Source organism: Perca fluviatilis, chromosome 11 (genome assembly GCF_010015445.1).
Source record: "Perca fluviatilis chromosome 11, GENO_Pfluv_1.0, whole genome shotgun sequence".
Taxonomy (NCBI): Eukaryota; Metazoa; Chordata; class Actinopteri; order Perciformes; family Percidae; genus Perca; species Perca fluviatilis.
In genome coordinates this window covers 35,592,692-35,617,177 of record NC_053122.1, presented here as the reverse complement: position 1 = coordinate 35,617,177, position 24,486 = coordinate 35,592,692, and the positions used below count along the sequence as shown (strand labels likewise).

The window sequence follows — 24,486 nt, the reverse complement described above, 5'->3', positions numbered from 1 at the left end:
TGTGTATGTATACACACATATATATATATATATATATATATATGTTTTATTTTTTATTTTTTAAACTTGTTTTAATTTTTATGTCACACTCATTATGGATATTTATTATGTTCTTAAAGCATTATGGAAAATTCTAAATGGTCTGAATTGAGATTTACAAGTTGGAATGTCCGGGGACTCAATAAGTTAACTAAATTGAAACAGGTTATGAAATGGCTTAAAAACTTGCACTCTAAAATAATTTTTCTTCAGAAGTCCATCTCACAATTTCTGAAATTAAACATGTACGACGAAGATGGCCTGGTCAAGTTGTACACGCAATGTATAATAATTATGCTCGAGGCGTTCTAATTCTTATTCATAAGACAATTCCTTTTCAACTTACTAATATTGTTCAAGACCCTCAAGGAAGGTTTGTTATTGCTCAGGGTAATATACTTTCTATTGCATTAAATCTGGCTAGCATCTACGGACCTAATGAAGACAAACCTACATTTTTTGAAAATTTCTTTTTAACTTTATCGTCTTTACACGGCCTAAACATAATAGGTGGGGACTTTTTATCAATTTCACAAGCACTAGAAGCAAGGAACAAAAATCAGAAATGGTTAAATTGGAGAAACAAATAAAATCACTAGAAATAGACATAAATAAACATGAGGATTATGGCAAACAAAAACAATTACTAGTTCTAAGAGCGCAATACAACAAGCTCACAATTGATAAGGCAGTAAAAAGTCTATTGTGGTTAAACCAAGCTTTTTATGATCAGGGGGAAAAGGCCGGTAAATTGTTAGCATGGAGAATTAACAAAACAGAATCTGAAAGAGCCATTACTGGCATAACCACACAGTCAGGTGGGATCACGAATGATCCACAAGATATTAATAATGCATTCAAAGACTTTTATCAATCATTGTATAGATCAGAATCTCCTGCTGACTTTGTTGATCGAGATGCTTTTCTTGACCATCTTCAATTTCAAGTACTCACTGAGGAGGTCAGGAAGGAATTGGATAATGATATAACTGAACAAGAATTATTGCAAGCCATAAAAAGCGTAAATTCAGGTAAAGCTCCTGGGCCTGAAGGCTTGCCTATAGAATTTTACCAAACGTTTCAGAAGCAGTTGTTAATTCCGCTTTTGAATATGTTTAATGAATCATTTGATATTGGTATCCTACCTCCAACTTTAAGACTTGCTACAATAACTCTTATTTTAAAACCTGGTAAAGCATCAACTGATTGCTCATCATACAGGCCAATTAGTCTCATGGGAGTGGACACAAAAATATTATGTAAAGTTCTTGCTAAAAGACTAGACCCATACGTCCCTTTTTTAGTGCATAATGATCAGAATGGATTTGTAAGGAGCCGTCAGGGCTTTCATAACATTAGACGAGTCCTTAATATAATTCACTGTAATAATAATGCCAGAGACAATGCACTATTGTCTTTAGATGCAAGACAGGCATTTGATAGAATAGAGTGGCCATATTTGTTCAATGTATTGCTGAGATATGGAATTGGGGGAAAGTTTTTAAAATGGATACAGTTACTATACACTGGCCCTGTGGCACGTGTAAGGACTAATAATAATTTATCAAGCCAAATAACCCTAGAAAGATCAACCCGTCAGTGCCCTCTGTCCCCATTATTGTTTGTTCTGGCCATTGAACCGCAAGCCATATCTATTCGAAATGAAGCAAATCTGTCAGGAATTACTATTGGAGACCAAGAACATAGAATATCGCTATACGCAGATGATGTGATACTTGTCCAAATTATCAACTAGCATACCAGCAATATTACAATGAATTAATAGGTTTGGTAAATTTTCGGGATATAATATTAATGACACAAAATCTTCCATACTCTTCCTAAACAAGGAGGAAAGGAGTAACCCAGTCATAAGAACGCTGTTTTTTTATGCAAGAGAAGGATTTACATATCTTGGAGTTAAGATTACCCCCCAAATTAATAAAATTGTTAAAGCAAATAATGATCCGCTAATGGGTGAAGTACGTGAATCAATTGAAAAAATGGACAACAATGCCCATAACACTAATTGGCCAAATTAATTTGATTAAGATGGTAATTCTGCCGAAATTTTTATACCTGTTTCAGTCACTCCCACTGCCACTGACAAATCATTGTTTTAAGGAAATTAACAAGATTCTTTGTAGGTTTATCTGGAACAATAGAAAATCTAGACTTAGGCTTAGACTATTGTATCTTCCATATGACAGGGGTGGTCTACAGATGCCAAGCTTACAGTGGTACTACTGGGCCGCTCAGCTTCGATGCACTATGTTTTACTTCCTCACACGTTCTCCTCCAGCCTGGGTTTCTATTGAACAAACAATATCTAAGCTACCATTAAGATTATACTTATATTCATCAGACCCAAAGACCTTAAAAAAACAAACCCTTTCCTAAAGAATACTATTGATATATGGTTTTTAGCTCACAAACATATTGGTGATACACCTCCTATTTCTCAGTTCTCTCCTATTTGGAGTAATGCACAGTTTACTCCGGGCAGGGCAGACGGTGGTTTTAAGATTTGGGCTGGTAGAGGTGTGCAAAAAATTGGAGATTTATATGACAAAGGCATTTTGTTAACATTTAATGATCTGAGTCGGAAATATTCAATTCCTCAATAAAATTTTTTAGTCCTGTCTGGAGAATATTATGATTAAGCATGGACATGGGAAATGCCAAATCTCTATATTATAGGCTACACTGACTACGTTTACAAGCTGTCAATTTTCGGGTTATGGTCGGGTTAAGGTCACTATTCGGGTTTCTGAAACATTCGGAATAACCCGTTTACATGCGTGAGCAGAGAGAGTTACTCCTACATGGAATTTGTAATCAATTGGCAATATCCCGACGTAAACGGCGACACACGGTTAGCGTCTGGACGTAGATACGTACAACCTTAAGACGCAATAACTTTTCGGTCACCTTCTTATAAATCTCACTATCTCGGTACTTTCTGCCGTCAACAAAAGACATTATATTCATGGTTTTCACCACACTAATAAAGAAATTGGTTTCCTCCTCGCTCCAAAAGTGTGGTGCTGTGCTGCGTCTCGCCATGTTTACCTCTACTTCTTGTTTACTTCCGGTATACTGTGCGCAGGTTTTCTGCATTGGCATATATATAACTATATTATAGTATATAATTATTATTATAACTATGTTTTCTGGCGCATACAAGAAGTTCCTCTACTCAAAAGACCAAGATTCCTTGCGAATAGAACATGCGCAGAACACAAATCAATGTTCCTTTTGATGGGGATATGCCGATATGCGTTTACATGACCAAAATTTCGGGTTAGAAAAGGGGTAACCCAGGTAGCATATTCGGGTTTTTAAAAACCGGAATATGAGCATATTCGGGTTGTTGCCGGTGTTTACATGGCTGTGCGCGACCGGGTTATTGCTAATATTCCGGTTTTGAATGGGTTATTGGCTGCATGTAAACGTAGTCATTGATCTCATATGATAAGGAATCCAGTAAAGATAGAATGAAGGCTTGGAGTTTGGATATTAAAGAGGATATCGAGGAAACTGAGTGGTCCAAGGCATGCTTAAAAGCTCAAATACAAACGATTAATACAAGAATGAAGCTATTGCAACATAAATGGTTGATGAGGACATACATAACCCCTGAAATGCTTAACAAATGGTCCCCGGACATTCCAGACACGTGTGAAATGTTTAATTGAGAAGGGAACTTTAATTCACTGTGTATGGGAGTGCCCTAAATTGGTAAATTTTTGGAAAATGGTTGTCGGTGCCTAAGTAACATTACAAAAACTCAAATACCATGCATTGCAAAACTTTGTATTTTGGGTATATACCCAGATCATCTTTCTATCAATAACAATCAGAGGACTCTTATCGATTTTTGCCTTCTGCAGGTCAGGAGGATGGTTGCTTTGAGTTAGAAAGAGACTGAAATATCTTCTGCACACTCTTGGATCAAGGAGATGGCAATGTGTGTTACTTTAGAGAAGTAACGTACTTTACAAGGGGTAAAGCACAGCTATTTGAAGAGATGTGGGCACCTTTAATTGATTTCCTTAAGAAATAAGAGGGTACATGTATTAATGTTCTGAGTGTGACATATTTTTGTTCTGTTTTGTTTTATTCTAACTACAGCTTTGATCAACATATTTGGAAGGTTTTTGTAACCTATTTTCCTTTTGGTGATATAATGTTTGTTATTTGGTTACGGTTTGTTTTATTGGAAAATCAATAAAAAAACAAAAAAACTAAACACTAAAAACTCCTGGGTCAAAAATAACCCATTATAGGTTATTTTTACCCAACTCCTGGGTTAAAAAGGGACCAACTTATTTCTGGGTTATTTCAACCCAGAAAATTGGGTTACTCTTTTTGACCCAACTTCTGGGTTAAATACTTGGCCCTAAATTTTGGGTTAAAATAACCAAACAGTGTAGTTAATATAACCCAACTTCTGGATTAAATACCTGACCCAAATGTTTGGTTAAAATAACCCAACATTGTAGTTAACATAACACAACTTCTGGGTCAAAAGAACAACCCCATTTTCTGGGTTGAAATAACGCAGAAATTAGTTGGTCGAAAAATAAAACTTGTTTTAGGGACTGTTCGTTATTTATTTAAGGGGCCACTAGAGAGTTTTGGGATCTTTAGTCAAAATAGACCTGACCCTCCCTTCAGCAGCAATACATTTTGGATGACCCTCCAAAATGATATGGGAAAAAAAGGGATGACCCTCCCCAATAATTTATTGTACTGGTTTGCATTTGGCAAAGACATACAGATGGACATTGTTTTTTTTTACAGCCATGAAATACGCGACTAAACCTCTGCATCCTCATCTGATGCATCAAACTCCTCTGTTATGGTATGGTATGGTTACTCATCTAGTGTGCGGTGGTTTATGGGATGAGTAGTTCCTTCACTCTGAAATGACGATATGTACATACGTTGTATGCTTATGAGTCACGTTCCGTCTGGTTAGCCTAAGGCATGGTCTAAAATTCTTTATGTACAGATTTTTCCAGATGTCATTGGGAGAAATTAATGGGAAATCTACTTCCGGAACCCAAGGTCTCTCAGAGGAGGGGCGGGGTCCCACCCCTCTCTCCTGTGAGAGACCTGCAGTTGTTCTGGAATAGATTCCAGAACAACTGCAGGCAGGGGGCGTTCTTCTTCTACGGGGGTAGAGAGGGAAGGAGTGTTCTTCTTCCTCTTCTTCTGAATTTATCGCAGACTGATGTGTATGTTATAGGGGCAAGGGTTTAATATATGAACTTATTTCTTCTATTTCTTAGTTAATATATCCATGTTTAGAGGGTATGTCACTTTATTTCTCCTACAAATACTGGTGATACTGTTTTATCATAATGTACACAACACACAAGTGTGATTGTTCATATTATAAACTATGTTGACTTGATAATATAATAACTCCATAAAATACATCCCTCCAACAAAAAATAAATTTTATATATATAATGTATTAGCCCTATAACCCGGAAAAATGGTTACTCTCTGAAAAAATAACCCATAATAATAACCCAACACAAATAACCCAGAAACTGGGTTGAAGAAATAACCCAGGAGTTTTTAGTGTGTAGTAATCAATAATGTATTACATTTTGGAATTAACTTGCCCAACATTGGTGTCAATAGGCTAGCCTATCACACCTGCCATCCTTCCCATCAGTTGGGGGCAGTTAGAAAAGTGGTGGAATGGCTAGAAAACTAAAAGGTTTTAGAAAGGCCAGGTGCTGATTAATGTAAGATAAAGGTAACAGTTAGGCTATTTTTTAGCCTAATTGATTTTATGAACCTTAAAAATGACCTTGACGTCATAGCAGGGAGTCCAGCTGTGTGACAAGCTCAGTTAATGATGCATAGCATCCAATAGGGCTATTTGCTAGACCAATGTGATGGCAACTGACATAATGCAATGTCACCCATGTCAACCTTTTAAAAGCCTATCTGGAAATATCTGACCCATGTTATTTATTAGTCTATAATTCTGTCTCTGCCAGTCTTCAATCTTGTGCTGTTTTAGTAGTTGCTTTAGGCCTATTAAAGTTGCTTTATGAGTAAATCATTACTTAGACTACTTAATTTCCCTTCAGTAATCAGAAGAAGGCTATGTGTTAACCTGGTCTGACTCTCATCTTTAACACTGAAATACTTAGTCCTATTTATTAGCTCACTCCTCTACACAGTAATAATAATTTATTGTAATCTAGAAGTTAGTGATGAGCCAAACTGTGTATTTTTAGGTGGAAGAAGTTTCCATGGGCTATGCCTCCTGTACAACAGTTTGTTTTCAATTCAATGTTGGGAGTGATTGCAGTAATTGTACAACATTTATGGTCTACTTGTATATGGTTATGGAGTAACTAATAAATCTTAATTGGTGAAAGTATATTATGTGTATATTATGTATTATGGTGTTAGGTATGACATAGGTTTCTCACTGGTGGGTGGGCAACGGTGGAGCGTACATTGGCGGTGCGCTGTCGGATGATTGGTGCGCGCGGGGGGCCCGGAGGGGGTTGTACTCATACAATTTCTTCAAGGTTGGCAGGTCTGCCTTAAATATGTATCTTAAATATCTTCACAAACACAAATGCACAGTCGCGACGCTATGGTGCAAACTTCCTCATCTGTTGTGCAACTTTAATGACCTTTTCTGTGTTCTTCCTTATCTGCACCCTTAAGTCATTAAGGCCTAAACTGATTTTATGACTTCAGCTTAACTGTCTGTGCGTCAGGGGAATTAGCCTTGAACCACTTCCTCAATGACTGCACACAGCTTCTTTTGCAACGTGCACAAATACAGTATCTCACAAAAGTGAGTACACCCCTCACATTTTAGTAAATATTTCAGTATATCTTTTAATGGGACAACACTGAAGAAATTACACTTTGCTACAATGTAAAGTATTAAGTGTACAGCTTGTATAACAGTGTAAATGTGCTTTCCCCTCAAAATAACACACAGCCATTAATGTCTAAACCACTGGCAACAAAAGTGAGTACACCCCTCTGTTAAATTCCAATAGGGGCAGGCAGAATTTTATTTTTAAAGGCCAGTTATTTCATGGATCCAGGATACTATGCATCCTGATAAAGTTCACTTGGCCTTTGGAATTAAAATAGCCCCACATCATTACATACCCTTCACCATACCTAGAGATTGGCATGGTTTTATGTCGGTTAGCCTAATAGCTGGTTTGATTTGCATTGAGAGATGATTTTATGGAAAGTACCCCATGCCAATCTCTAGGTATGGTGAAGGGTACGTGATGATGTGGGGCTATTTTATCAGGATGCATAGTATCCTGGATCCATGAAATAACTGGCCTTGAAAAATAAAACTCTGCCTGCCTCTATGCAAATTTAACATAGGGGTGGACTCACTTTTGTTGCCAGCGGTTTAGACATTAATGGCTGTGTTGAGTTATTTTGAGGGGACAGCACATTTACACTGTTATACAAGCTGTACACGTAATACTTTACATTGTAGCAAAGGGTAATTTCTTCAGTATTCAATTAAAAGATATAATGAAATATTTACTAAAATGTGAAGGGTGTACTCACTTTTGTGAGATACTGTATAACTTTAACTGTTAATATTCTATAATCATGTCTACAATAATAGAAATAACGCTTCATTAGTCAGACCACTAAATAGTTAACATACAAAGGAAATAACATCTCAGAATAACTGAATACTGACCTGAGAGTTTCCAGTCTGCAGTGTGGACTCTTCAGTCCAGCCGACAACTGCTTCACTCCTGAATTCTGCAGCTCGTTGTTACTCAGGTCCAGCTCTCTCAGACTAGAAGACTGGGAGCTGAGAACTGAGGACAGAGCTTCACAGCTTCTCTCTGACAGCTTACAGCCACTCAACCTGCAGAGGAATCAGCAATACAATTACAAACAAAAGTAATTTTTTCTGAATGAATATAAACTACATTTTATCTGGATATTTGTGTATGCATGTACAGAGCTTTGTTGAAGGCTTTGACCACTGGCAGCAGCCTAAGAAGAGCCTCCTCTGAAGCAGAGTATTTCTTCAGGTCAAACACCTGCAGGTTGTTGTTACTCAGGTCCAGCTCTCTCAGACTAGAGGACTGGGAGATGAGGAATGAGGACAGCACTTCACAGCTTCTCTCTGACAGGTTACAGCCCCTCAGCCTGAAGAGGAATCAGTAAAACATAATAAAACAATTACAAACAATGGTTGTTTTAATAATGAGACATCAGGGCCCTATTTCAGAAAGCAGGTTTAGTGAAATCTTTGAGTTTGTTAACCCTGAGATGAGGGAAACTCTGGGTTTTCTGTTTCAGAAAGAGAGGTACCTTAACCTCAGAGTCAGTTACTATGGTAACCGAGCCTGTGAACCTAACCTGGTCGGGAGCAGGTTTTCTTCAAGAAACCTTGAGTTTCTCTCAGTCTCCTCCCTCTGACACAGCGCTCTTTCATTTCCTCATTCATTCATTCAGTCTGTATCAGGCACATTTTAGCACGGTTTGTTATCGGCATGAATTAAAAAAAATGATGTTGGTTTATTAACCATGTAAGGCAGACTATAAAATGTTTTATTTCTCAAAACATGGCATTTCCTTTTGTTGATGATCCCGTTGATGAAGAAGCTGCTTTACTTCGCAGGGTGTTATATGTCGGGAGTTGATATTGAAACCTGACATTTACATTTTTAGATAACTTCCTATTTGAGCGGTATTGATTTTCTTCCCAGTCGATCAATTATGTAGCCTAGGCTACATAACCTTATCCGTCCTCATATCATTAACGTCACCCATCTATGCTCTTACATCCCAGCAGATTATTTGTGTCGCATTATGTTTTTTTTTTGCAAACGGCATTTTACAACATTGGTGAGGCGGAGCATATTAATAAAGCCACTGTAGCAAAGCACCGTCAGAAGAGTGTGACTCACTCTGAAACGTGTTTTAAACGTTTTTAAAAGGACTTCCACAGTATTGCAGGTGAATGATGTAAACCCTTTGAAATATATGGATTATAATTCTGTTAATGATGGTGCTGCAGCCTCAGAATGGGATTAGTAAGCGTAGTACTTTTTCGTCTGCAGTGTTGCACCTAAATGAAATAGATTATAGGTTCAACACCATTTCACCAGTAATATTAGGCTATACTTATGATTAAATATGATATACACTATATTGGAATGTACGCATTTACTCTAGCAGCAATTTTCTCCCACGCAAATTCTCTCTCTTTTGCAGCAGCCGCTGTGTTGTTGTTTTTTTACTCGCTGTATGTGCGCATGAGTATTTCCGCCGACCCGTTTGTTTGTGGTTGTTACCATGGTGAATCGTAGAATCATGGCTCCATTCATGCTGCCTTTTTATAGTGGTGGTGCACACGCGTGAACCTACTCTGAGTTGATTGAACCAACTCATATCAGCTGTTCTGAAACCGAAAACTCAGTTTCCAGTCTCAGGGTAAATCAACTCAGACATCAGGGTTAGACATATCTAGTTAGACTAGATATGGGGTACAACCATAATTCCTACATAGTCCAATCAACATAGCTGTGAATACTCTCATGTTGAAGCTGAGATTCTGCACTGTAAGCACGTAATCATTGTTTGATTTCAAATCCAGAGCCAAAATAACAAAATGTTGTCATTGTCCAAATACATTTGGACCTAACTCTATATCCAAATCAAGTTTAAGTGCTGCGAAACAAGACATTACAATGTTAACAAGCTCCTGAGTCAGCTCTCTCAGAATAGAGGACTTCTAAACCTCATTCACTCTTTTAATATTGTTTAATCAGTCCACTTGTAATATAATGGACTGTTTTTATATAGCGCTTTTCTAGTCTTAACGACTACTCAAAGCGCTTTAACATAGTACTGGAACCCATTCACCATTCACACACATTCATACACTGTGGCCGAGGCTGCCGTACAAGGTGCCACCTGCTTATCAGGTAAACATTCACACACATTTACACTCCGATGGCGCAGCATCAGGGGCAACTCGGGGTTCAGTGTCTTGCCCAAGGACACTTCGGCATGGAACTGCAGGGCCAGGGATCGAACCACCAACCTTCCAATTGGCAGGCGATCTCTCTACCACTGAGCCACAGCCGCCCCTCCACTAAATAATTAACATACAAAGAAAATAACATCTCAGAATAACTGAACACTTACCTGAGAGTTACCAGTCTGCAGTGTGGACTCTTCAGTCCAGCCGACAGCTGCTTCACTCCTGAATCCTGTAGCTCGTTGTTACTCAGGTCCAGCTCTCTCATACTAGAGGACTGGGAGCTGAGAACTGAGGACAGAGCTTCACAGTTTCTCTCTGACAGGTTACATCCACTCAACCTGCAGAGGAATCAGCAAAACATAAGAAAACAATTACAAACTATGATTGTTTTAATAAGGGAGACATCAGATTTAAGGTGAGAGACGTAACCTCAGAGTGAAACATTGTTTATGATTCTGTGAGAATGAATTTTTTGCTCTGTTGCAGAACCTCGCCAGTCAGTGAAGTTGCACTTGTTTGTCGTTCTTCTCATTGACAGTGCAGACAGATGCAAACAGCTGAGCATTTCTACATTGACTTATGACTAACTGTCAGAGTGGAAATGAGTCTCCTTTATGTGCGCCCAGCTCAATTAATGAAACAGAATCAGCCATACGTACAACTTGCAGTGTCATGTTGATGATGTTGTTCACCTTTTGAACATTTAATGTTTTTTGATAGCGCTGCAAACCCTTGGTGTTTTCTCAATGAGCTTCATGAGGTAGTCACCTGAAATGGTTTTCACTTCACAGTTGTGCCTTGTCAGGGTTAATTAGTGGGATTTTTTTCCCTTATGAATGGGGTTGGGACCATCAGTTGTGTTGTGCAGAAGTCAGGTTGATACACAGCCGACAGCCCTATTGGACAACTGTTATAATTCATATTATGGCAAGAACCAATCAGCTAAGTAAAGAGAAACGAGTGGCCATCATTACTTTAACAAATGAAGGTCAGTCAGTCCGGAAAATTGCAAAAACTTTGAATGTGTCCCCAAGTGCAGTCGCAAAAACCATCAAGCGCTACAACGAAACTGGCTCACATGAGGACCGCCCCAGGAAAGGAAGACCAAGAGTCAACTCTGCTGCTGAGGATAAGTTCATCCGAGTCACCAGCCTCAGAAATCACAAGTTAACAGCAGCTCAGATTAGAGACCAGATGAATGCCACACAGAGTTTTAGCAGCAGACACATCTCTAGAACAACTGTTAAGAGGAGATTGCGCGAATCAGGCCTTCATGGTCAAGTAGCTGCTAAAAAATCACTGCTAAGGACAGGCAACAAGCAGAAGAGATTTGTTTCGGCCAAGAAACACAAGGAATGGACATTAGACCTGTGGAAATCTGTGCTTTGGTCTGATGAGTCCAAATTTGAGATCTTTGGCGACGCAGAAAAGGTGAACGGATGGATTCTACGTGCCTGGTTCCCACGTGAAGCGTGGAGGAGGAGGTGTGATGGTGTGGGGGTGCTTTTCTGGTGACACTATTGGGGATTTATTCAAAATTGAAGGCATACCAGCATGGCTATCACAGCATCCTGCAGCGACATGCCATCCCATCCGGTTTGCGTTTAGTTGGACCATCATTTATTTTTCAACAGGACAATGACCCCAAACACACCTCCAGGCTGTGTAAGGGCTATTTGACCAAGAAGGAGAGTGATGGAGTGCTGCGCCAGATGACCTGGCCTCCACAGTCCCTGGACCTGAACCCAATCGAGATGGTTTGGGGTGAGCTGGACCGCAGAGTGAAGGCAAAAGGGCCAACAAGTGCTAAGCATCTCTTGGAACTCCTTCAAGACTGTTGGAAAACCATTTCAGGTGACTACCTCTTGAAGCTCATTAAGAGAATGCCAAGAGTGTGCAAAGCAGTAATCGGAGCAAAGGGTGGCTACTTTGAAGAAACTAGAATATAAGACATGTTTCAGTTATTTCACACTTTTTTGTTAAGTACATAATTCCACATGTGTTCATTCATAGTTTTGATGCCTTCAGTGAGAATCTACAATGTAAATAGTCATGAAAATAAAAGAAACGCATTGAATGAGAAGGTGTGTCCAAACTTTTGGCCTGTACTGTACATGCAGACACAAAGAAACAGATGCAGCCTCTTGTCCAAATACTTGTCCCCTTAAATATGGGGTCCAACCATAATTCCTGCATAGTCCATTCAACACAGTTGAAGCTGAGTCTGCACTGTAAGCACATAATTATTGTTTGATTTCAAATCCAGAGCCAAAATAACAAAATGTTGTCATTGTCCAAATACATTTGGACCTAACTTTATATCCATGTCAAGTTTTTGTGCTGTGAACCAAGCCATTACAATGTTGGCAAGCTCCTGAGTCAGCTCTCTCAGAATAGTAGACTTTTAAACCTCATTCATTCTTTTAATCTTGTTTAGTCAGTCCATTAAATAATTAACATACAAAGAAAATAACATCTCAGAACAACTGAACACTAACCTGAGAGTTTCCAGTCTGCAGTGTGGACTCTTCAGTCCAGCCGATAGCTGCTTCATTCCTGAATCTGGCAGCTCGTTGTTACTCAGGTCCAGCTCTCTCAGACTAGAGGACTGGGAGCTGAGAACTGAGGACAGAGCTTCACAACTTCTCTCTGACAGGTTACAGCCACTAAGCCTGAAGAGGAATCAGCAAAACATAACATAAACAATAGTTGTTTTAACTAGGGATATATCAGATGTAAGGTAAGACAAGTAGCCTCAGAGTAAAACATTGTTTGTAATTCTGTGAGAATGACTGATTGTTATTTTGCTCTGTTGCAGAACCTCGCCAGTCAGTGAAGTTGCACTTGTTTGTAGTTCTTCTCATTAACAGTGCAAACAGATGCAAACAGCTGAGCATTTCTACATTCACTTATGACTAACTGTCAGAGTGGAAATGAGTCTCCTTCATGTGTGCCCAGCTCCATTAATAAAACAGAATCAGTCATATGTACAACTTAATTATACATAGTTAACAGTAGGGGTCATGTTGATTAACGCAGTCCAATTGGTCAGTTAGGACATTAGACAAACAATGTATATCATATGTTGTTCACCTTTTAAACATTTAATGCAGTAACCTTTACTCAGAGTACATTTATACTGACCTACTTTTTTCTTAGAATTTAATTACATTTGTACGAATGTATTTTAACTTGAATACAATTTCTTTAAAGTAACAGTACTTTTACTTGAGTACAATATTCAAGTAATATTTCCACCTCTGCCTGACTCATACATGCAGACACAAAGAAACAGATGTAACCTCTTGTCCAAATACTTGTCCCCTTAAATATGGGGTCCAACCATAATTCCTGCATATTCCATTCAACATAGCTGTGAATACTCTCATGTTGAAGCTGAGAGTATGCACTGTAAGCACAATCATTGTTTAATTTCAAGTCCAGAGCCAAAATAACAAAATGTTGTAATTGTCCAAATACATTTGGACCTATCTTTATATCCAAGTAAAGTGTATGTGCTGTGAACCATAAAATGTTGACAAGCTCCTGAGTCAGCTCTCTCAGACTAAAGGACTTCTAAACCTCATTCACTCTTTTAATCTTGTTTAGTCAGTCCACCAAATCATTAACATACAAAGAAAATAACATCTCAGAATAACTGAACACTAACCTGAGAGTTTCCAGTCTGCAGTGTGGACTCTTCAGTCCAGCCGACAGCTGCTTCACTCCTGAATCCTGCAGGTTGTTGTTACTCAGGTCCAGCTCTCTCAGACTAGAGGACTGGGAGCTGAGAACTGAGGACAGAGCTTCACAGCTTCTCTCTGACAGGTTACAGCCACTCAGCCTGAAGAGGAATCAGCAATACAATTACAAAAAATGTATATTTAATATAAACTCCATTTAATCTGGATAGTTGTGTGTGCATGTACAGAGCTTTGTTGGAGGCTTTGACCACTGGCAGCAGCCTCAGAAGAGCCTCCTCTGAAGCAGAGTATTTCTTCAGGTCAAACACCTGCAGCTCGTTGTTACTCAGGTCCAGCTCTCTCAGACTAGAGGACTGGGAGATGAGGAATGAGAACAGAGCTTCACAGCTTCTCTCTGACAGGTAACAGCCACTCAACCTAAAAAGGATATTCAGCCAGTCCATTTAATAATTGGTAAATTAAGAAAAAAGAGCTTAGGTAGTGATCTTTTTTTTAATAAAGGTAGAATAACCTGAGAGTTTCCAGTCTGCAGTATGGGCTCTTCAGTCCAGCCAACAGCTGCTTCACTCCTGAATCCTGCAGCTCGTTGTTACTCAGGTCCAGCTCTCTCAGACTAGAGGACTGGGAGCTGAAAACTGATGACAAAGCTTCACAGCTTCTCTCTGACAGGTTACAGCCACTCAGTCTGAAGGGGAATCAGCAATACATAAGAAAACAATTACAAACAATGGTTGTTTTTTCTGAAAGAAGAAAAACATTTAATCTGAATAGTTGTGTGTGCATGTACAGTGCTTTGTTGGAAGCTTTGACCACTGGCAGCAGCCTCAGAAGAGCCTCCTCTGATGCAGAGTATTTCTTCAGGTCAAACACGTCCAGATCTTTTTCTGATGACAGTAATATGAAGACCAGAGCTGACCACTGAGCAGGAGATAGTTTATCTGTGGAGAGACTTCCTGAACTCAGGGACTGTTGGATCTGCTCCACTAGAGAATGATAATTCAGTTCATTCAGACAGTGGAACAGATTGATGCTTCTCTCTGCAGACAGATTCTTACTGATCTTATTCTTGATGTACTCAACTGTTTTCTGATTAGTCTGTGAGCTACCTCCTGTCTGTGTCAGCAGACCTTGTAGGAGACTCTGATTGGTCTGCAGTGAAAGACCCAGGAGGAAGCGGAGGAACAAGTCCAGGTGTCCATTTGGACTCTGTAAGACCTTGTCCACAGCACTCTGGTAGAACTGTGATGGTTCAGGTTTGTTTCTGAAGAGAAACAACCACCACCACCAGGAGGTTGTTTGTTCTTCTGCCAGCAGGTTGACTCCAGAGTTGATGAATGTCAGATGGACATGAAGAGCAGCCAGAAACTCCTGAACACTCAAATGAATGAAGCAGAACACCTTGTCCTGGTACAGTCCTCTCTCCTCTTTAAAGATCTGTGTGAACACTCCTGAGTACACTGAGGCTGCTCTGATATCGATGCCACACTCTCTCAGGTCTGATTCATAGAAGATCATGTTCCCTTTCTGCAGCTGCTCAAAAGCCAGTTTTCCCAGAGACTCGATCATCTTCCTGCTCTCTGGACTCCAGTGTGGATCTGTCTCAGCTCCTCCATCATACTTGATGTTCTTCACTTTGGACTGAACAACCAGGAAGTGGATGTACATGTCAGTCAGGGTCTTGGGCAGCTCTCCTCCTTCTCTGGTCTTCAACACGTCCTCCAGAACTGTAGCAGTGATCCAGCAGAAGACTGGGATGTGGCACATGATGTGGAGGCTTCGTGATGTCTTGATGTGGGAAATGATTTTGCTGGCCTGCTCCTCATCTCTGAATCTCTTCCTGAAGTACTCCTCCTTTTTTGAGTCAGTGAACCCTCTGACCTCTGACATCATGTCAACACACTCAGGAGGGATCTGATTGGCTGCTGCAGGTCGTGTGGTTATCCAGAGGCGAGCAGAGGGAAGCAGTTTCCCCCTGATGAGGTTTGTCAGCAGCACATCCACTGAGGTGGACTCTGTAACATCAGTCAGGATCTCAGTGTTGTGGAAGTCCAGAGGAAGTCGACACTCATCCAGACCGTCAAAGATGAACACGACCTCTTCAAACCTGCAGATTCCTGCTTCTTTGGTTTCACCAAAGAAGCGATCAACAAGTTCCAGCAAGCTGTACTTTTCCTCTTTCAGCACATTCAGCTCTCTGAAAGTGAATGGAAATGTGAACTGGATGTCCTGGTTGGCTTTGTCTTCAGCCCAGTCCAGAGTGAACTTCTGTGTTAAGACTGTTTTCCCGATGCCAGCCACTCCCTTTGTCATCACTGTTCTGATTGGTTCATCTCTTCCACATGGGGTTTTAAAGATGTCTTCTCGTCTGATTGTTGTTTCTGGTCTGTCTGGTTTCCTGGATGCTGTTTCAATCTGTCTGACCTCATGTTCATCATTGACCTCTGCAGTCCCTCCCTCTATGATGTAGATCTCTGTGAACATCTGATTCAGAATGGTTGGGTTTCCTGCTTTAGCAATCCCCTCAAACACAGACTGGAACTTCTTCTGCAGCTTAGATTTTAGTTTACGTTTACCACCTGCAGCAAGACTTCCTGAATGAACACACAACAAAGAAGATCAATAAGTCAAAGAAGATATTTCAACATTTGCTCAGAGAATGAGTAGATGAATATATTTTGGTCCATCTCTTGAGACATTAGTAAACGTCCCATTTATCCAGCATGTTAAATCTTTAGATAAATCCTCTTACTGCTCTGCAGACGTTCAGCCAGCTCCTCCTCCTTCCTTCTCCTCAGGAAGTGCAATGTGATCTTCAGAAATGCCTCTCTGCTGCTCCTCCTCTGCTCTTCATCCTCAGCATCCAACACCTCCTCATCCTCCCTCTGACTCTCTAAGCCTTCTGGGTAATCTGGACTCAGAACCTCGTGGATCTTCTTCAGCTCGTTCTTCATAAAAGTGCCAATATCCTCCTCCAGCAGCTGGAACAGAAGATGATATGAATGTCAAATCAAACTGAAACCATGGATGCAAACATCAGATCCATGTTGGACAGACTGACAATCCACCGGTCTAAAAAGTGCAGCATGGAGATGATTGTGAACAGAACAGATGTAAAAGTAGTTGTTGTACATGTACAGACCATAAATATGGAGTCCAGGTGTGTTTGATGCTGCTGGGCAGACTGACCACTGGGAACCTCTGAGTTCTCCTGGTCCACTCTGTGGAGGAATCAGGAAGAATTAGCTCACATAATTGATATAAAGAAATAAAATGGTCTTGATGATGAGAGGCATGATCAGACGACAGGTGAGACAGACTTGTGATCTTCTATTAAGCACCTGTGTGATTGGCAAAGGACAAAAAAGATGGAAAATATATGGCGCACCTGCCATGACGCTACCGCAGGCCCTCACACAAACACTTCTTCAACTGTGTCCGTGATGAGCATCACGCGGACACCGAGACACTCGTTCCTAGGGTTGGGTACCTTTCGCATCCGAACCAATATCGGTAACAATACCGGTACCGATACTTTCCCTCTGTAATTACAAAAAAATTATTTCAGTTGTAAAAATTATTCGAATTTTTCTCCTATTTACTTAGAACATTATGTTATTTATTTAGAATATTTTACACTCTAAAGAAATTAAACAAAAATAAAAAAACTTTCCCTCTCTCCAAACCCATCCCTACAACCTTTTAAATCGAATAATTATAAATTTCTTACTCACTGGAACTTTTATTTACTTGTATTCATATATTATTCTATTTTAGCCTGTTTTACTTTCATCATGTCCATTTTTAATTGCTCTTTGAAAGCACTTTGAATTGCCTTGTTGCTGAAAGGTACTGCAGAAATAAAGTTGCCTTGCCTTACTACCAGTCACCAGGGCATAGACACCACTGTTGTGCCTGGTTGTCTCAGAGGAACATCAACAGCACCACGACCGCTAAAGACTCGCCATTAATATCATATCACAGTGAATGGTGTCTGCGTGAAGTTTTGAAAAACTGTAACCACACTTGCAACCGCTTTACCGGCATTTCCGTGACTCACTGTGACTTGAACAAATCTGCAGATCCGACGTAGTTTGCTCGAGTTTACTCCATCCGCATCTATGCGTTTGCGTGTGTGGGTATGTGTGTGTGTGTGTGTCAGAGCTCCATTCTCTGTCAATATGCAGAGAGGACAGATAAGCTTGCACTTATTCGCTCTCAGGTACCAAAATTTGGTACCGTTTGATTTAAAGTGAATCGGTCCTCGGTAGTACCGATGTAATTTGGTCGTTACCCAAAAAAGTACAGAGTTCGATACCCAACCCTACTTGTTCCCAACACAAGCACAGACAAGCTCGCCACGTGTTGCCACAGGCGGAGCCCGGTCATACCCTCACTGTATCAACAGCGGGAGTGAGCGCCCACTTCGTCCACCTTGTTTTACCGGCATGTTGAAAACGACAGTGTCATCTCAATAATAATAAAAAAAGAAGTGGATTTGCATGATTTACGAGAGCCTCATTTTCAGCTCTCGGAAAAGCCAGATTTATCCGAATAAATCGCATCCCTGATTAAGGACAGTTTACTCAGTATACTGGGAGAGAGAGTGCTGCAATGTGGTCATCGTTTCTCTCTCTCTCAACATCAAGATACAAAGTTCTTATACATGGTTGGAAACACACAGAATACAACACAAATAGTTATGCATGATATCACTTGAACATGACCACTTTGTCCTAATATGGTGGAAACAATCCAGCTGACACAGCCTGTTGCTAACACAGCACATTGTCGTCCATCTCAGCTATGCTACTGTAGTCAGAGGTCAAAGATGAACTGATGAACTTGAATTAGTGCTGTCACTATGTCCAGCTGTCGTCCTTTCTCACTACAGTCTAAAGTCACTTATACAGCTCCTGATAGAAACGCAAGATAAATTCTGCACTGCACCCACAACACACTTAGACAAAAACTGTCAGTGGTTAAATACATAGGCTGTACAGTATATTTGTATCCAGGTAGTTCTTGTTAACATTGTGTATGATCCATGATCAATATTTAATTTACAGCACAGGCTTGAATATGATGCTGTGGGGTGACCATGATGGTGGAATAGTAATGCTAATGTCAGATTAGGATAATATATACGAGGACTTCCAGATGGCAGAACTAGGTTGGTAGCCCTCGACAGTGTTGTAGCTACTCAAGATGTGTTTTGGTCTCTTCTCGGTCTCTCACAAAGGATTTTATTCTACAACCGGTCAAGACTAAAGTGCCTTAATATTTTCTGATACATTTGTGTTTACATCAACATTAGCTAATGTCAGCTCCAAAATGTTCCACCAAAAATGTACCAAATTAGGGCCTTGGTGGCCCATTGGTCCAGTGCTTTAAACTATTAGCATATTTCCCTGTTGTCCATTTGTTGTCTCAGTACCGGTACTCTGTGCTATGGCAATAAAGTTGAATCTAATCTAATAAAAAGAGGAATAGATGTCTCAAAGCAGTGAGTTTCAACTGAGAGTCCTTTCCCTATATTTAGGTTTCAAATTATTTATCAAATGCACAACAATGACAGTGAAGCACTAGTTGGCAATACAATTATAAAGGTTTCTCAGGCTCCCTCCAGTTGTGCTCAAACAAATATGTATAAAAAGAAAATCAAAGAAATAAAATATGGCAGTTAAGGTAAAATATAATATATATTGTAGAAGACAGGTGTACACCAAAAATAAACGTGAATAAACTGTAATTTTACATTTTACAACTTGTTGTAAACTCTGAAACTGAGGCTGAGTTAAAGTGAGCTGACAGGACAAATGCCGTCACTGTCCATTAAAAGACATTTTAAAAACCCAGAGATCTCACAATAAATAAAAACACATCATTTTGTTTTCATCATCAGTTTGAAATCATCACCTTTGATCTACAGAGTGGTGTCCATCTTTGAAGAATATAGGTTCACCCATAGACTCGTCACTCTTCATGAAAACACAGCTGGGTCCAGGTCCGGATCCAGGTCCGGATCCAGGTCCAGGTCCAGGTTTGTGCTGCTTCTCTGGGCTGAAACACAACACACACAGAGCTTTGAGTGTGAATAATGATGGTGGAGTGATCTGATTGGTGGACAGTTAGAGATGGTAGCAAGGGGAGACAATGCATACATTAAACTCAACACTACTACTAAATTTGCTCTAACATTACTTACACTGACTCATGAGAACGACGTCCATCTTCGAAGTAAATCATGTCATCCATAGACATATCACTCTTCATGGACACACAGCTCGATACAGGGGACTTTCCTCTCTCCTGCTGGGAACTGATAGAAACACTAACATTTACTGAACATACAGCATGTGCTTAATGGCCAGGAAGACACAGCTTCTTTTTTGTGCCTTGTTGGTTGCTTATTCAACCAACTACTATATTCTAATGTCACGGATCACATGTTGAAAGAGTTACAGAGTACAAGCATCTTGGCATCTGGCTCGATGACAAAGTTATATTTACCACTTCAGGAAACTTGTTAGCAAATTACGACAAAATATTGGCTTTTTCACAAATGAAACCAGCTTTACTTTGATCTGTAGAAAAGGATTGTCGAATTAAAGCTTTAGTGCGTAACTTTTTTTATATAAATGATCGTCCATTACATTCAAGCCATTGCCAAATAAGTTGATACGAAGCTAATCACAGCGCAATCACTGAAGGCTTTTATCATGTGGATGCTTCACCAGTTTTGTTGTCATTACTTTGAATTCCTCATGGGGGAGACAGAGACTACACACTATAACTTTAATTATCCTTCCAAGTTAGGATTATGAGGATATGTAATATACAAACACGCTGCTGCTTCCACACTTAGATTGTGTTTACTACAAACCCCTGATAGATAGATAGATAGATAGATAGATAGATAGATAGATAGATAGATAGATAGATAGATAGATAGATAGATAGTTAGAAATGGTCCTCTCACCTCTGAGCTTTGGTCTGGCTATCATGTTCCCCACACAGAGTGGTTTTAGAGGGAGGGACTCCCTCCTCTCGGTCCTCACACTGACTCATAGCAGGGTCCACACCTTCATCTGGAGAGGAAACACCTGCTGGGAGAGATGCTCTCTGTCACCACAACAACATCCAAGGAGCATCCAAGCTGGACTTGATTAAACAGCTCAAAGATGTTTCGTCTCTCATCTAAGAGACTTCTTGAGTTATATTTCTATACTAATACAGTCAAACAGAAACTTTTATTATGTAATCATATTTTATATATGTCTGGTGTATTATAGTAGATGATATTTTACTCTGACTATTTTCTGTGTATCTGAACTTCTTTCTGTCTTTGTGCTGCTACAACACCTGAGTTTGTTCTCTGGAGATCAATACAGTTTTATCTAATGTTATAAAAAGGAGGCTTTACTGCAGCACTTTGAACTCCATGGACCTCATAAACTGGTAAATGATTTATTGATGTTTCATCCTAAATACAAGAATTAAACATTGAAAATAATAACTAACAGGTCCAACATCAGCAGTGGTGTAAAGTAACTAAGTGCATTTAATCAAGTACTGCACTAAGGAACATTTCAAAGTTTGTTGTACTTTTAGTATTTCCATATTGTGTTACTTTCTACTTTTACTGCACTACATTTATCTGACAGTTATAGTTACTAGTTACTCTACAGATGGAAATTTAAAGACTCAAAGACTTTATGAAATCTGATACGTTGTAGTTTAAATGAAAGTTAAGAAGAAAGAGTTGATGAATTGTAATAAATAATAAAACTTCTTTGATAAGTGAGAGGTTTAAATCATTTTCAAACATGTAGTAGTTCCAGCTTCTTAAAGGTGACCATCTGCAGCTTTTACATCTTTTAAATAACAGTAAGAGATTATTTGGGGCTTTGAAGTTTTGACTGAAGACGCCACTTTGTGACGGACATTTCTCACATTCCGGTCTTTCAACAGACATGAATTCATTGATTAACCAAGAAAATTATCAGCAAGTTGATCAATTATGAAAAGAATAATCTCAGCTTCATATAAAACAGTTTATAACAGTAAAATGCAGCTTACACCTGAAGGCATCAGGAAGTATACATATTATAGTACCACACCCACAGGGGAGATTTTGCTGCCCTGTGTATTGAGCTGATAAAACTTGTGTACTTTTATCTAAGTAATGTTTTCAATGCTGAACTGTTTTACTGGTGGTATTAGTATTGGTATTAGTTTAACTGCACATTAGAAATTACCGAGAATCAAATCAACACAAGTTATTCTGCTACTCGCAGGTCATGGTGGCTAACTTTTAGCACAGAGCTGAGCTCTTCTCAACACAAACTGCAGCTTTTCACACACAAACACCTGAATTTCTGTGTTTAACAGTTTGAGAAAACTAACATGAGATCAGAGATCAACTGAAAGTCATTCAACACTGAAAAGTGTCACTTACCAAGAGTTGAACATGGAGAAAATCAGCGTCACAACACGGACAAAGTGAACTAACTAGAGAGATTAATTTTGAACTTTAATCTCCCTTATCAAAATATAACACACACCCACACCCACAAGTTGTGTAAATAGTATGACACTATTAAACAACACACACACACACACACACACAGGCATATGTGGTTTAAGAGAACAATTTTGCAGATTCTTGCGTGGCAGTGGTTTATGAGACCACACCTAACGCAACATCTGGTGAACTTAAAAGACATCAAAAATTTGTATTTTAACTGCAGAACAAAAATCTGACTTCAAAATCATAATTTCTCTTTTAGAAGAATATGTGACATATCACAGGCTTACGTGGTTTGTGAAACCAACAGTGTTTATGAGGCCTGTTTACATATAACACAAACACAGACCAGGGGCCTGTTGCACAAAAGTAGAATAAAGAAATCCAGGATAACTGAAAAAGCGCAGCTTGACTTAGTGTGATCCGCTCATCGCGGCATAATCGGTTGCACGTTTGCCAAGCCAGGATAAGTAGGTGAAGCTATGTCAAGCCAGGAGTAGATAGCTGGGATAAGTGCACGTTCACGGCTTTCTTAAATAGACCACGGTATCGATCACAGATTTACTGATGCAGAAATGGAAAAGACGTGTGCAGCATATGTTTCACCCGCTGAGCAGCAGCTTCTAATGGAAAATTACGAGGAGGTGAAACATAATATGCAAAAAGGGAAATACGGCTGTTATCAAACGGAAAAAAAAGCCCGACAGACAATAGCGGACCGACTGAATACGTATGGATTTAAAAAAAATCTACTTAGTCACTCCACGTTTTAATTGCTTTAATATGCTTGTTTTATGTGTTTTATTGCTGTATCTGTTTCTATGCGCTAAATGTGCTGGTTTTACTGTAAAGGGTCTTTGAGTAGCCTGTAAAGCACTATATAAATAAAATGTATTATTATTTAGTCTACTTCGCCTTAAAAGTGAGCAGAGGGCCGCATTTTATTAGCAGGGTTGACTGCAGCTAAAAGAATGCTGGCCTTGCGCTGGAAGCCCCCCCACGCACTCACACGCACCCAGTGGTCACAATCATTTTTGAGCATACTCTACATGGAGCTGTCTGTAGCAAGAATGCATGGAGCTAGCCAGAAAACAATCCAAACCTGGACCTCTGCGGTGGCAGCGGTTAAAAATCTACTAAACTGAGCTGAGGAATATGCCTTTATTTGTAATTGCTTGTTTATCTCTGTGCGCTCACTTTGGCCTATAGGACACTGATATGACCTGTGTATTATGTGCTGTATCACTATGTGTACTGTGTGCAATATAGAAGATCATGTTGGGATATTGAGGGAGGGGGGATGTCGCTATTCTGGGGTTTTCTGGAGGGATGGGTAGAGGGAAGTGGATGCTACTTATTGTATCACTGTCCTTGAACTGTACCATGCCCTTCTCTTTTGAAAATAAAAAAATAATTGATCACAAAAAAAGTGAGCAGAGGGAATTCTTGTTCCTGGGAAATTTATAAGGACTAGGCTTAATTTCAAAGCTTATTCATAATGCGAGAATATGTTTTACAACCATATGCACAAATCTCCATAAGCTATGTCTAATTCTAAATATCTTTCTACAATTAATGTTCATACAGAACAAGCATGACTGGACAAAAACTTGAAAAAGAAGTGACTTCAATACACACTGTAAGCCTATCTGTTATTATTCATGTTTTTTTTTTCTCACTCCCAAGATGACAAGTGACAGCCCCAAAATAAAATGATTAAGAAGCTTTGTGGCAATCCAACACATTCTCACTCCCATTTGGTAAAAAAGGACGTTTCATCAGGTGCCATTGTTGTCGTTGTCGTTGATGCTAAAAAGTCCCCCTTTAGAGTCCGCTGCACGGTGTGGGAGGATCCCCCTGCCTCCCCCCGCTGCACGGGCGGGGGCACATTTCACGAGGACAGCAGCGGAGGAAAAGCCCATTTCCTCCGTATCGTCCCACTTTTTACCATTACCATCTCAACAACTGCAGTAGTAGGATTTAAATCAAACTCGTGACAGCAATAGTGACAAGTAATGCATGTTAATAAAATAAAGCAGAACACATTCAGAAGACAACGAAATAACTGTTAAACACATTTATTTTGGATCAGCTGATTTAACACATCAGACTCCAGAGGGGTATTGCACAAAACCAAGATAAGGGATTAAGCCGATAAGGGATTAAGCCGGGATATTCAGGTT

At 39.6% G+C, this 24,486-nt stretch overlaps 1 protein-coding gene across 2 annotated transcripts in view; it reads right to left on the bottom strand.

Moving 5' to 3' along the window:
* The window catches only part of LOC120568940 (NLR family CARD domain-containing protein 3-like), a 47,156-nt gene extending 24,856 nt beyond the window's left edge, over positions 1-22,300 (bottom strand). The window contains exons 1-9 of one of the 2 annotated variants that reach the window (XM_039816699.1): positions 22,235-22,300; positions 20,756-20,882; positions 19,982-20,095; positions 19,693-19,836; positions 16,916-16,994; positions 16,526-16,754; positions 14,564-16,367; positions 13,743-13,916; positions 10,237-10,410 (exon numbers count right to left, since the gene is read on the bottom strand). In XM_039816699.1, the coding sequence (XP_039672633.1) occupies positions 10,237-10,410; positions 13,743-13,916; positions 14,564-16,367; positions 16,526-16,754; positions 16,916-16,994; positions 19,693-19,836; positions 19,982-20,095; positions 20,756-20,844 (2,807 nt within the window). In that variant the 5' untranslated portion in view covers positions 20,845-20,882; positions 22,235-22,300. Of the gene's footprint in view, positions 1-7,818; positions 7,943-10,236; positions 10,411-13,742; positions 13,917-14,563; positions 16,368-16,525; positions 16,755-16,915; positions 16,995-19,692; positions 19,837-19,981; positions 20,096-20,755; positions 20,883-22,234 lie in introns of those variants that run through there. The other variant, XR_005640811.1, reaches the window with a different exon arrangement.
* Positions 22,301-24,486: the final 2,186 nt, after the last annotated feature.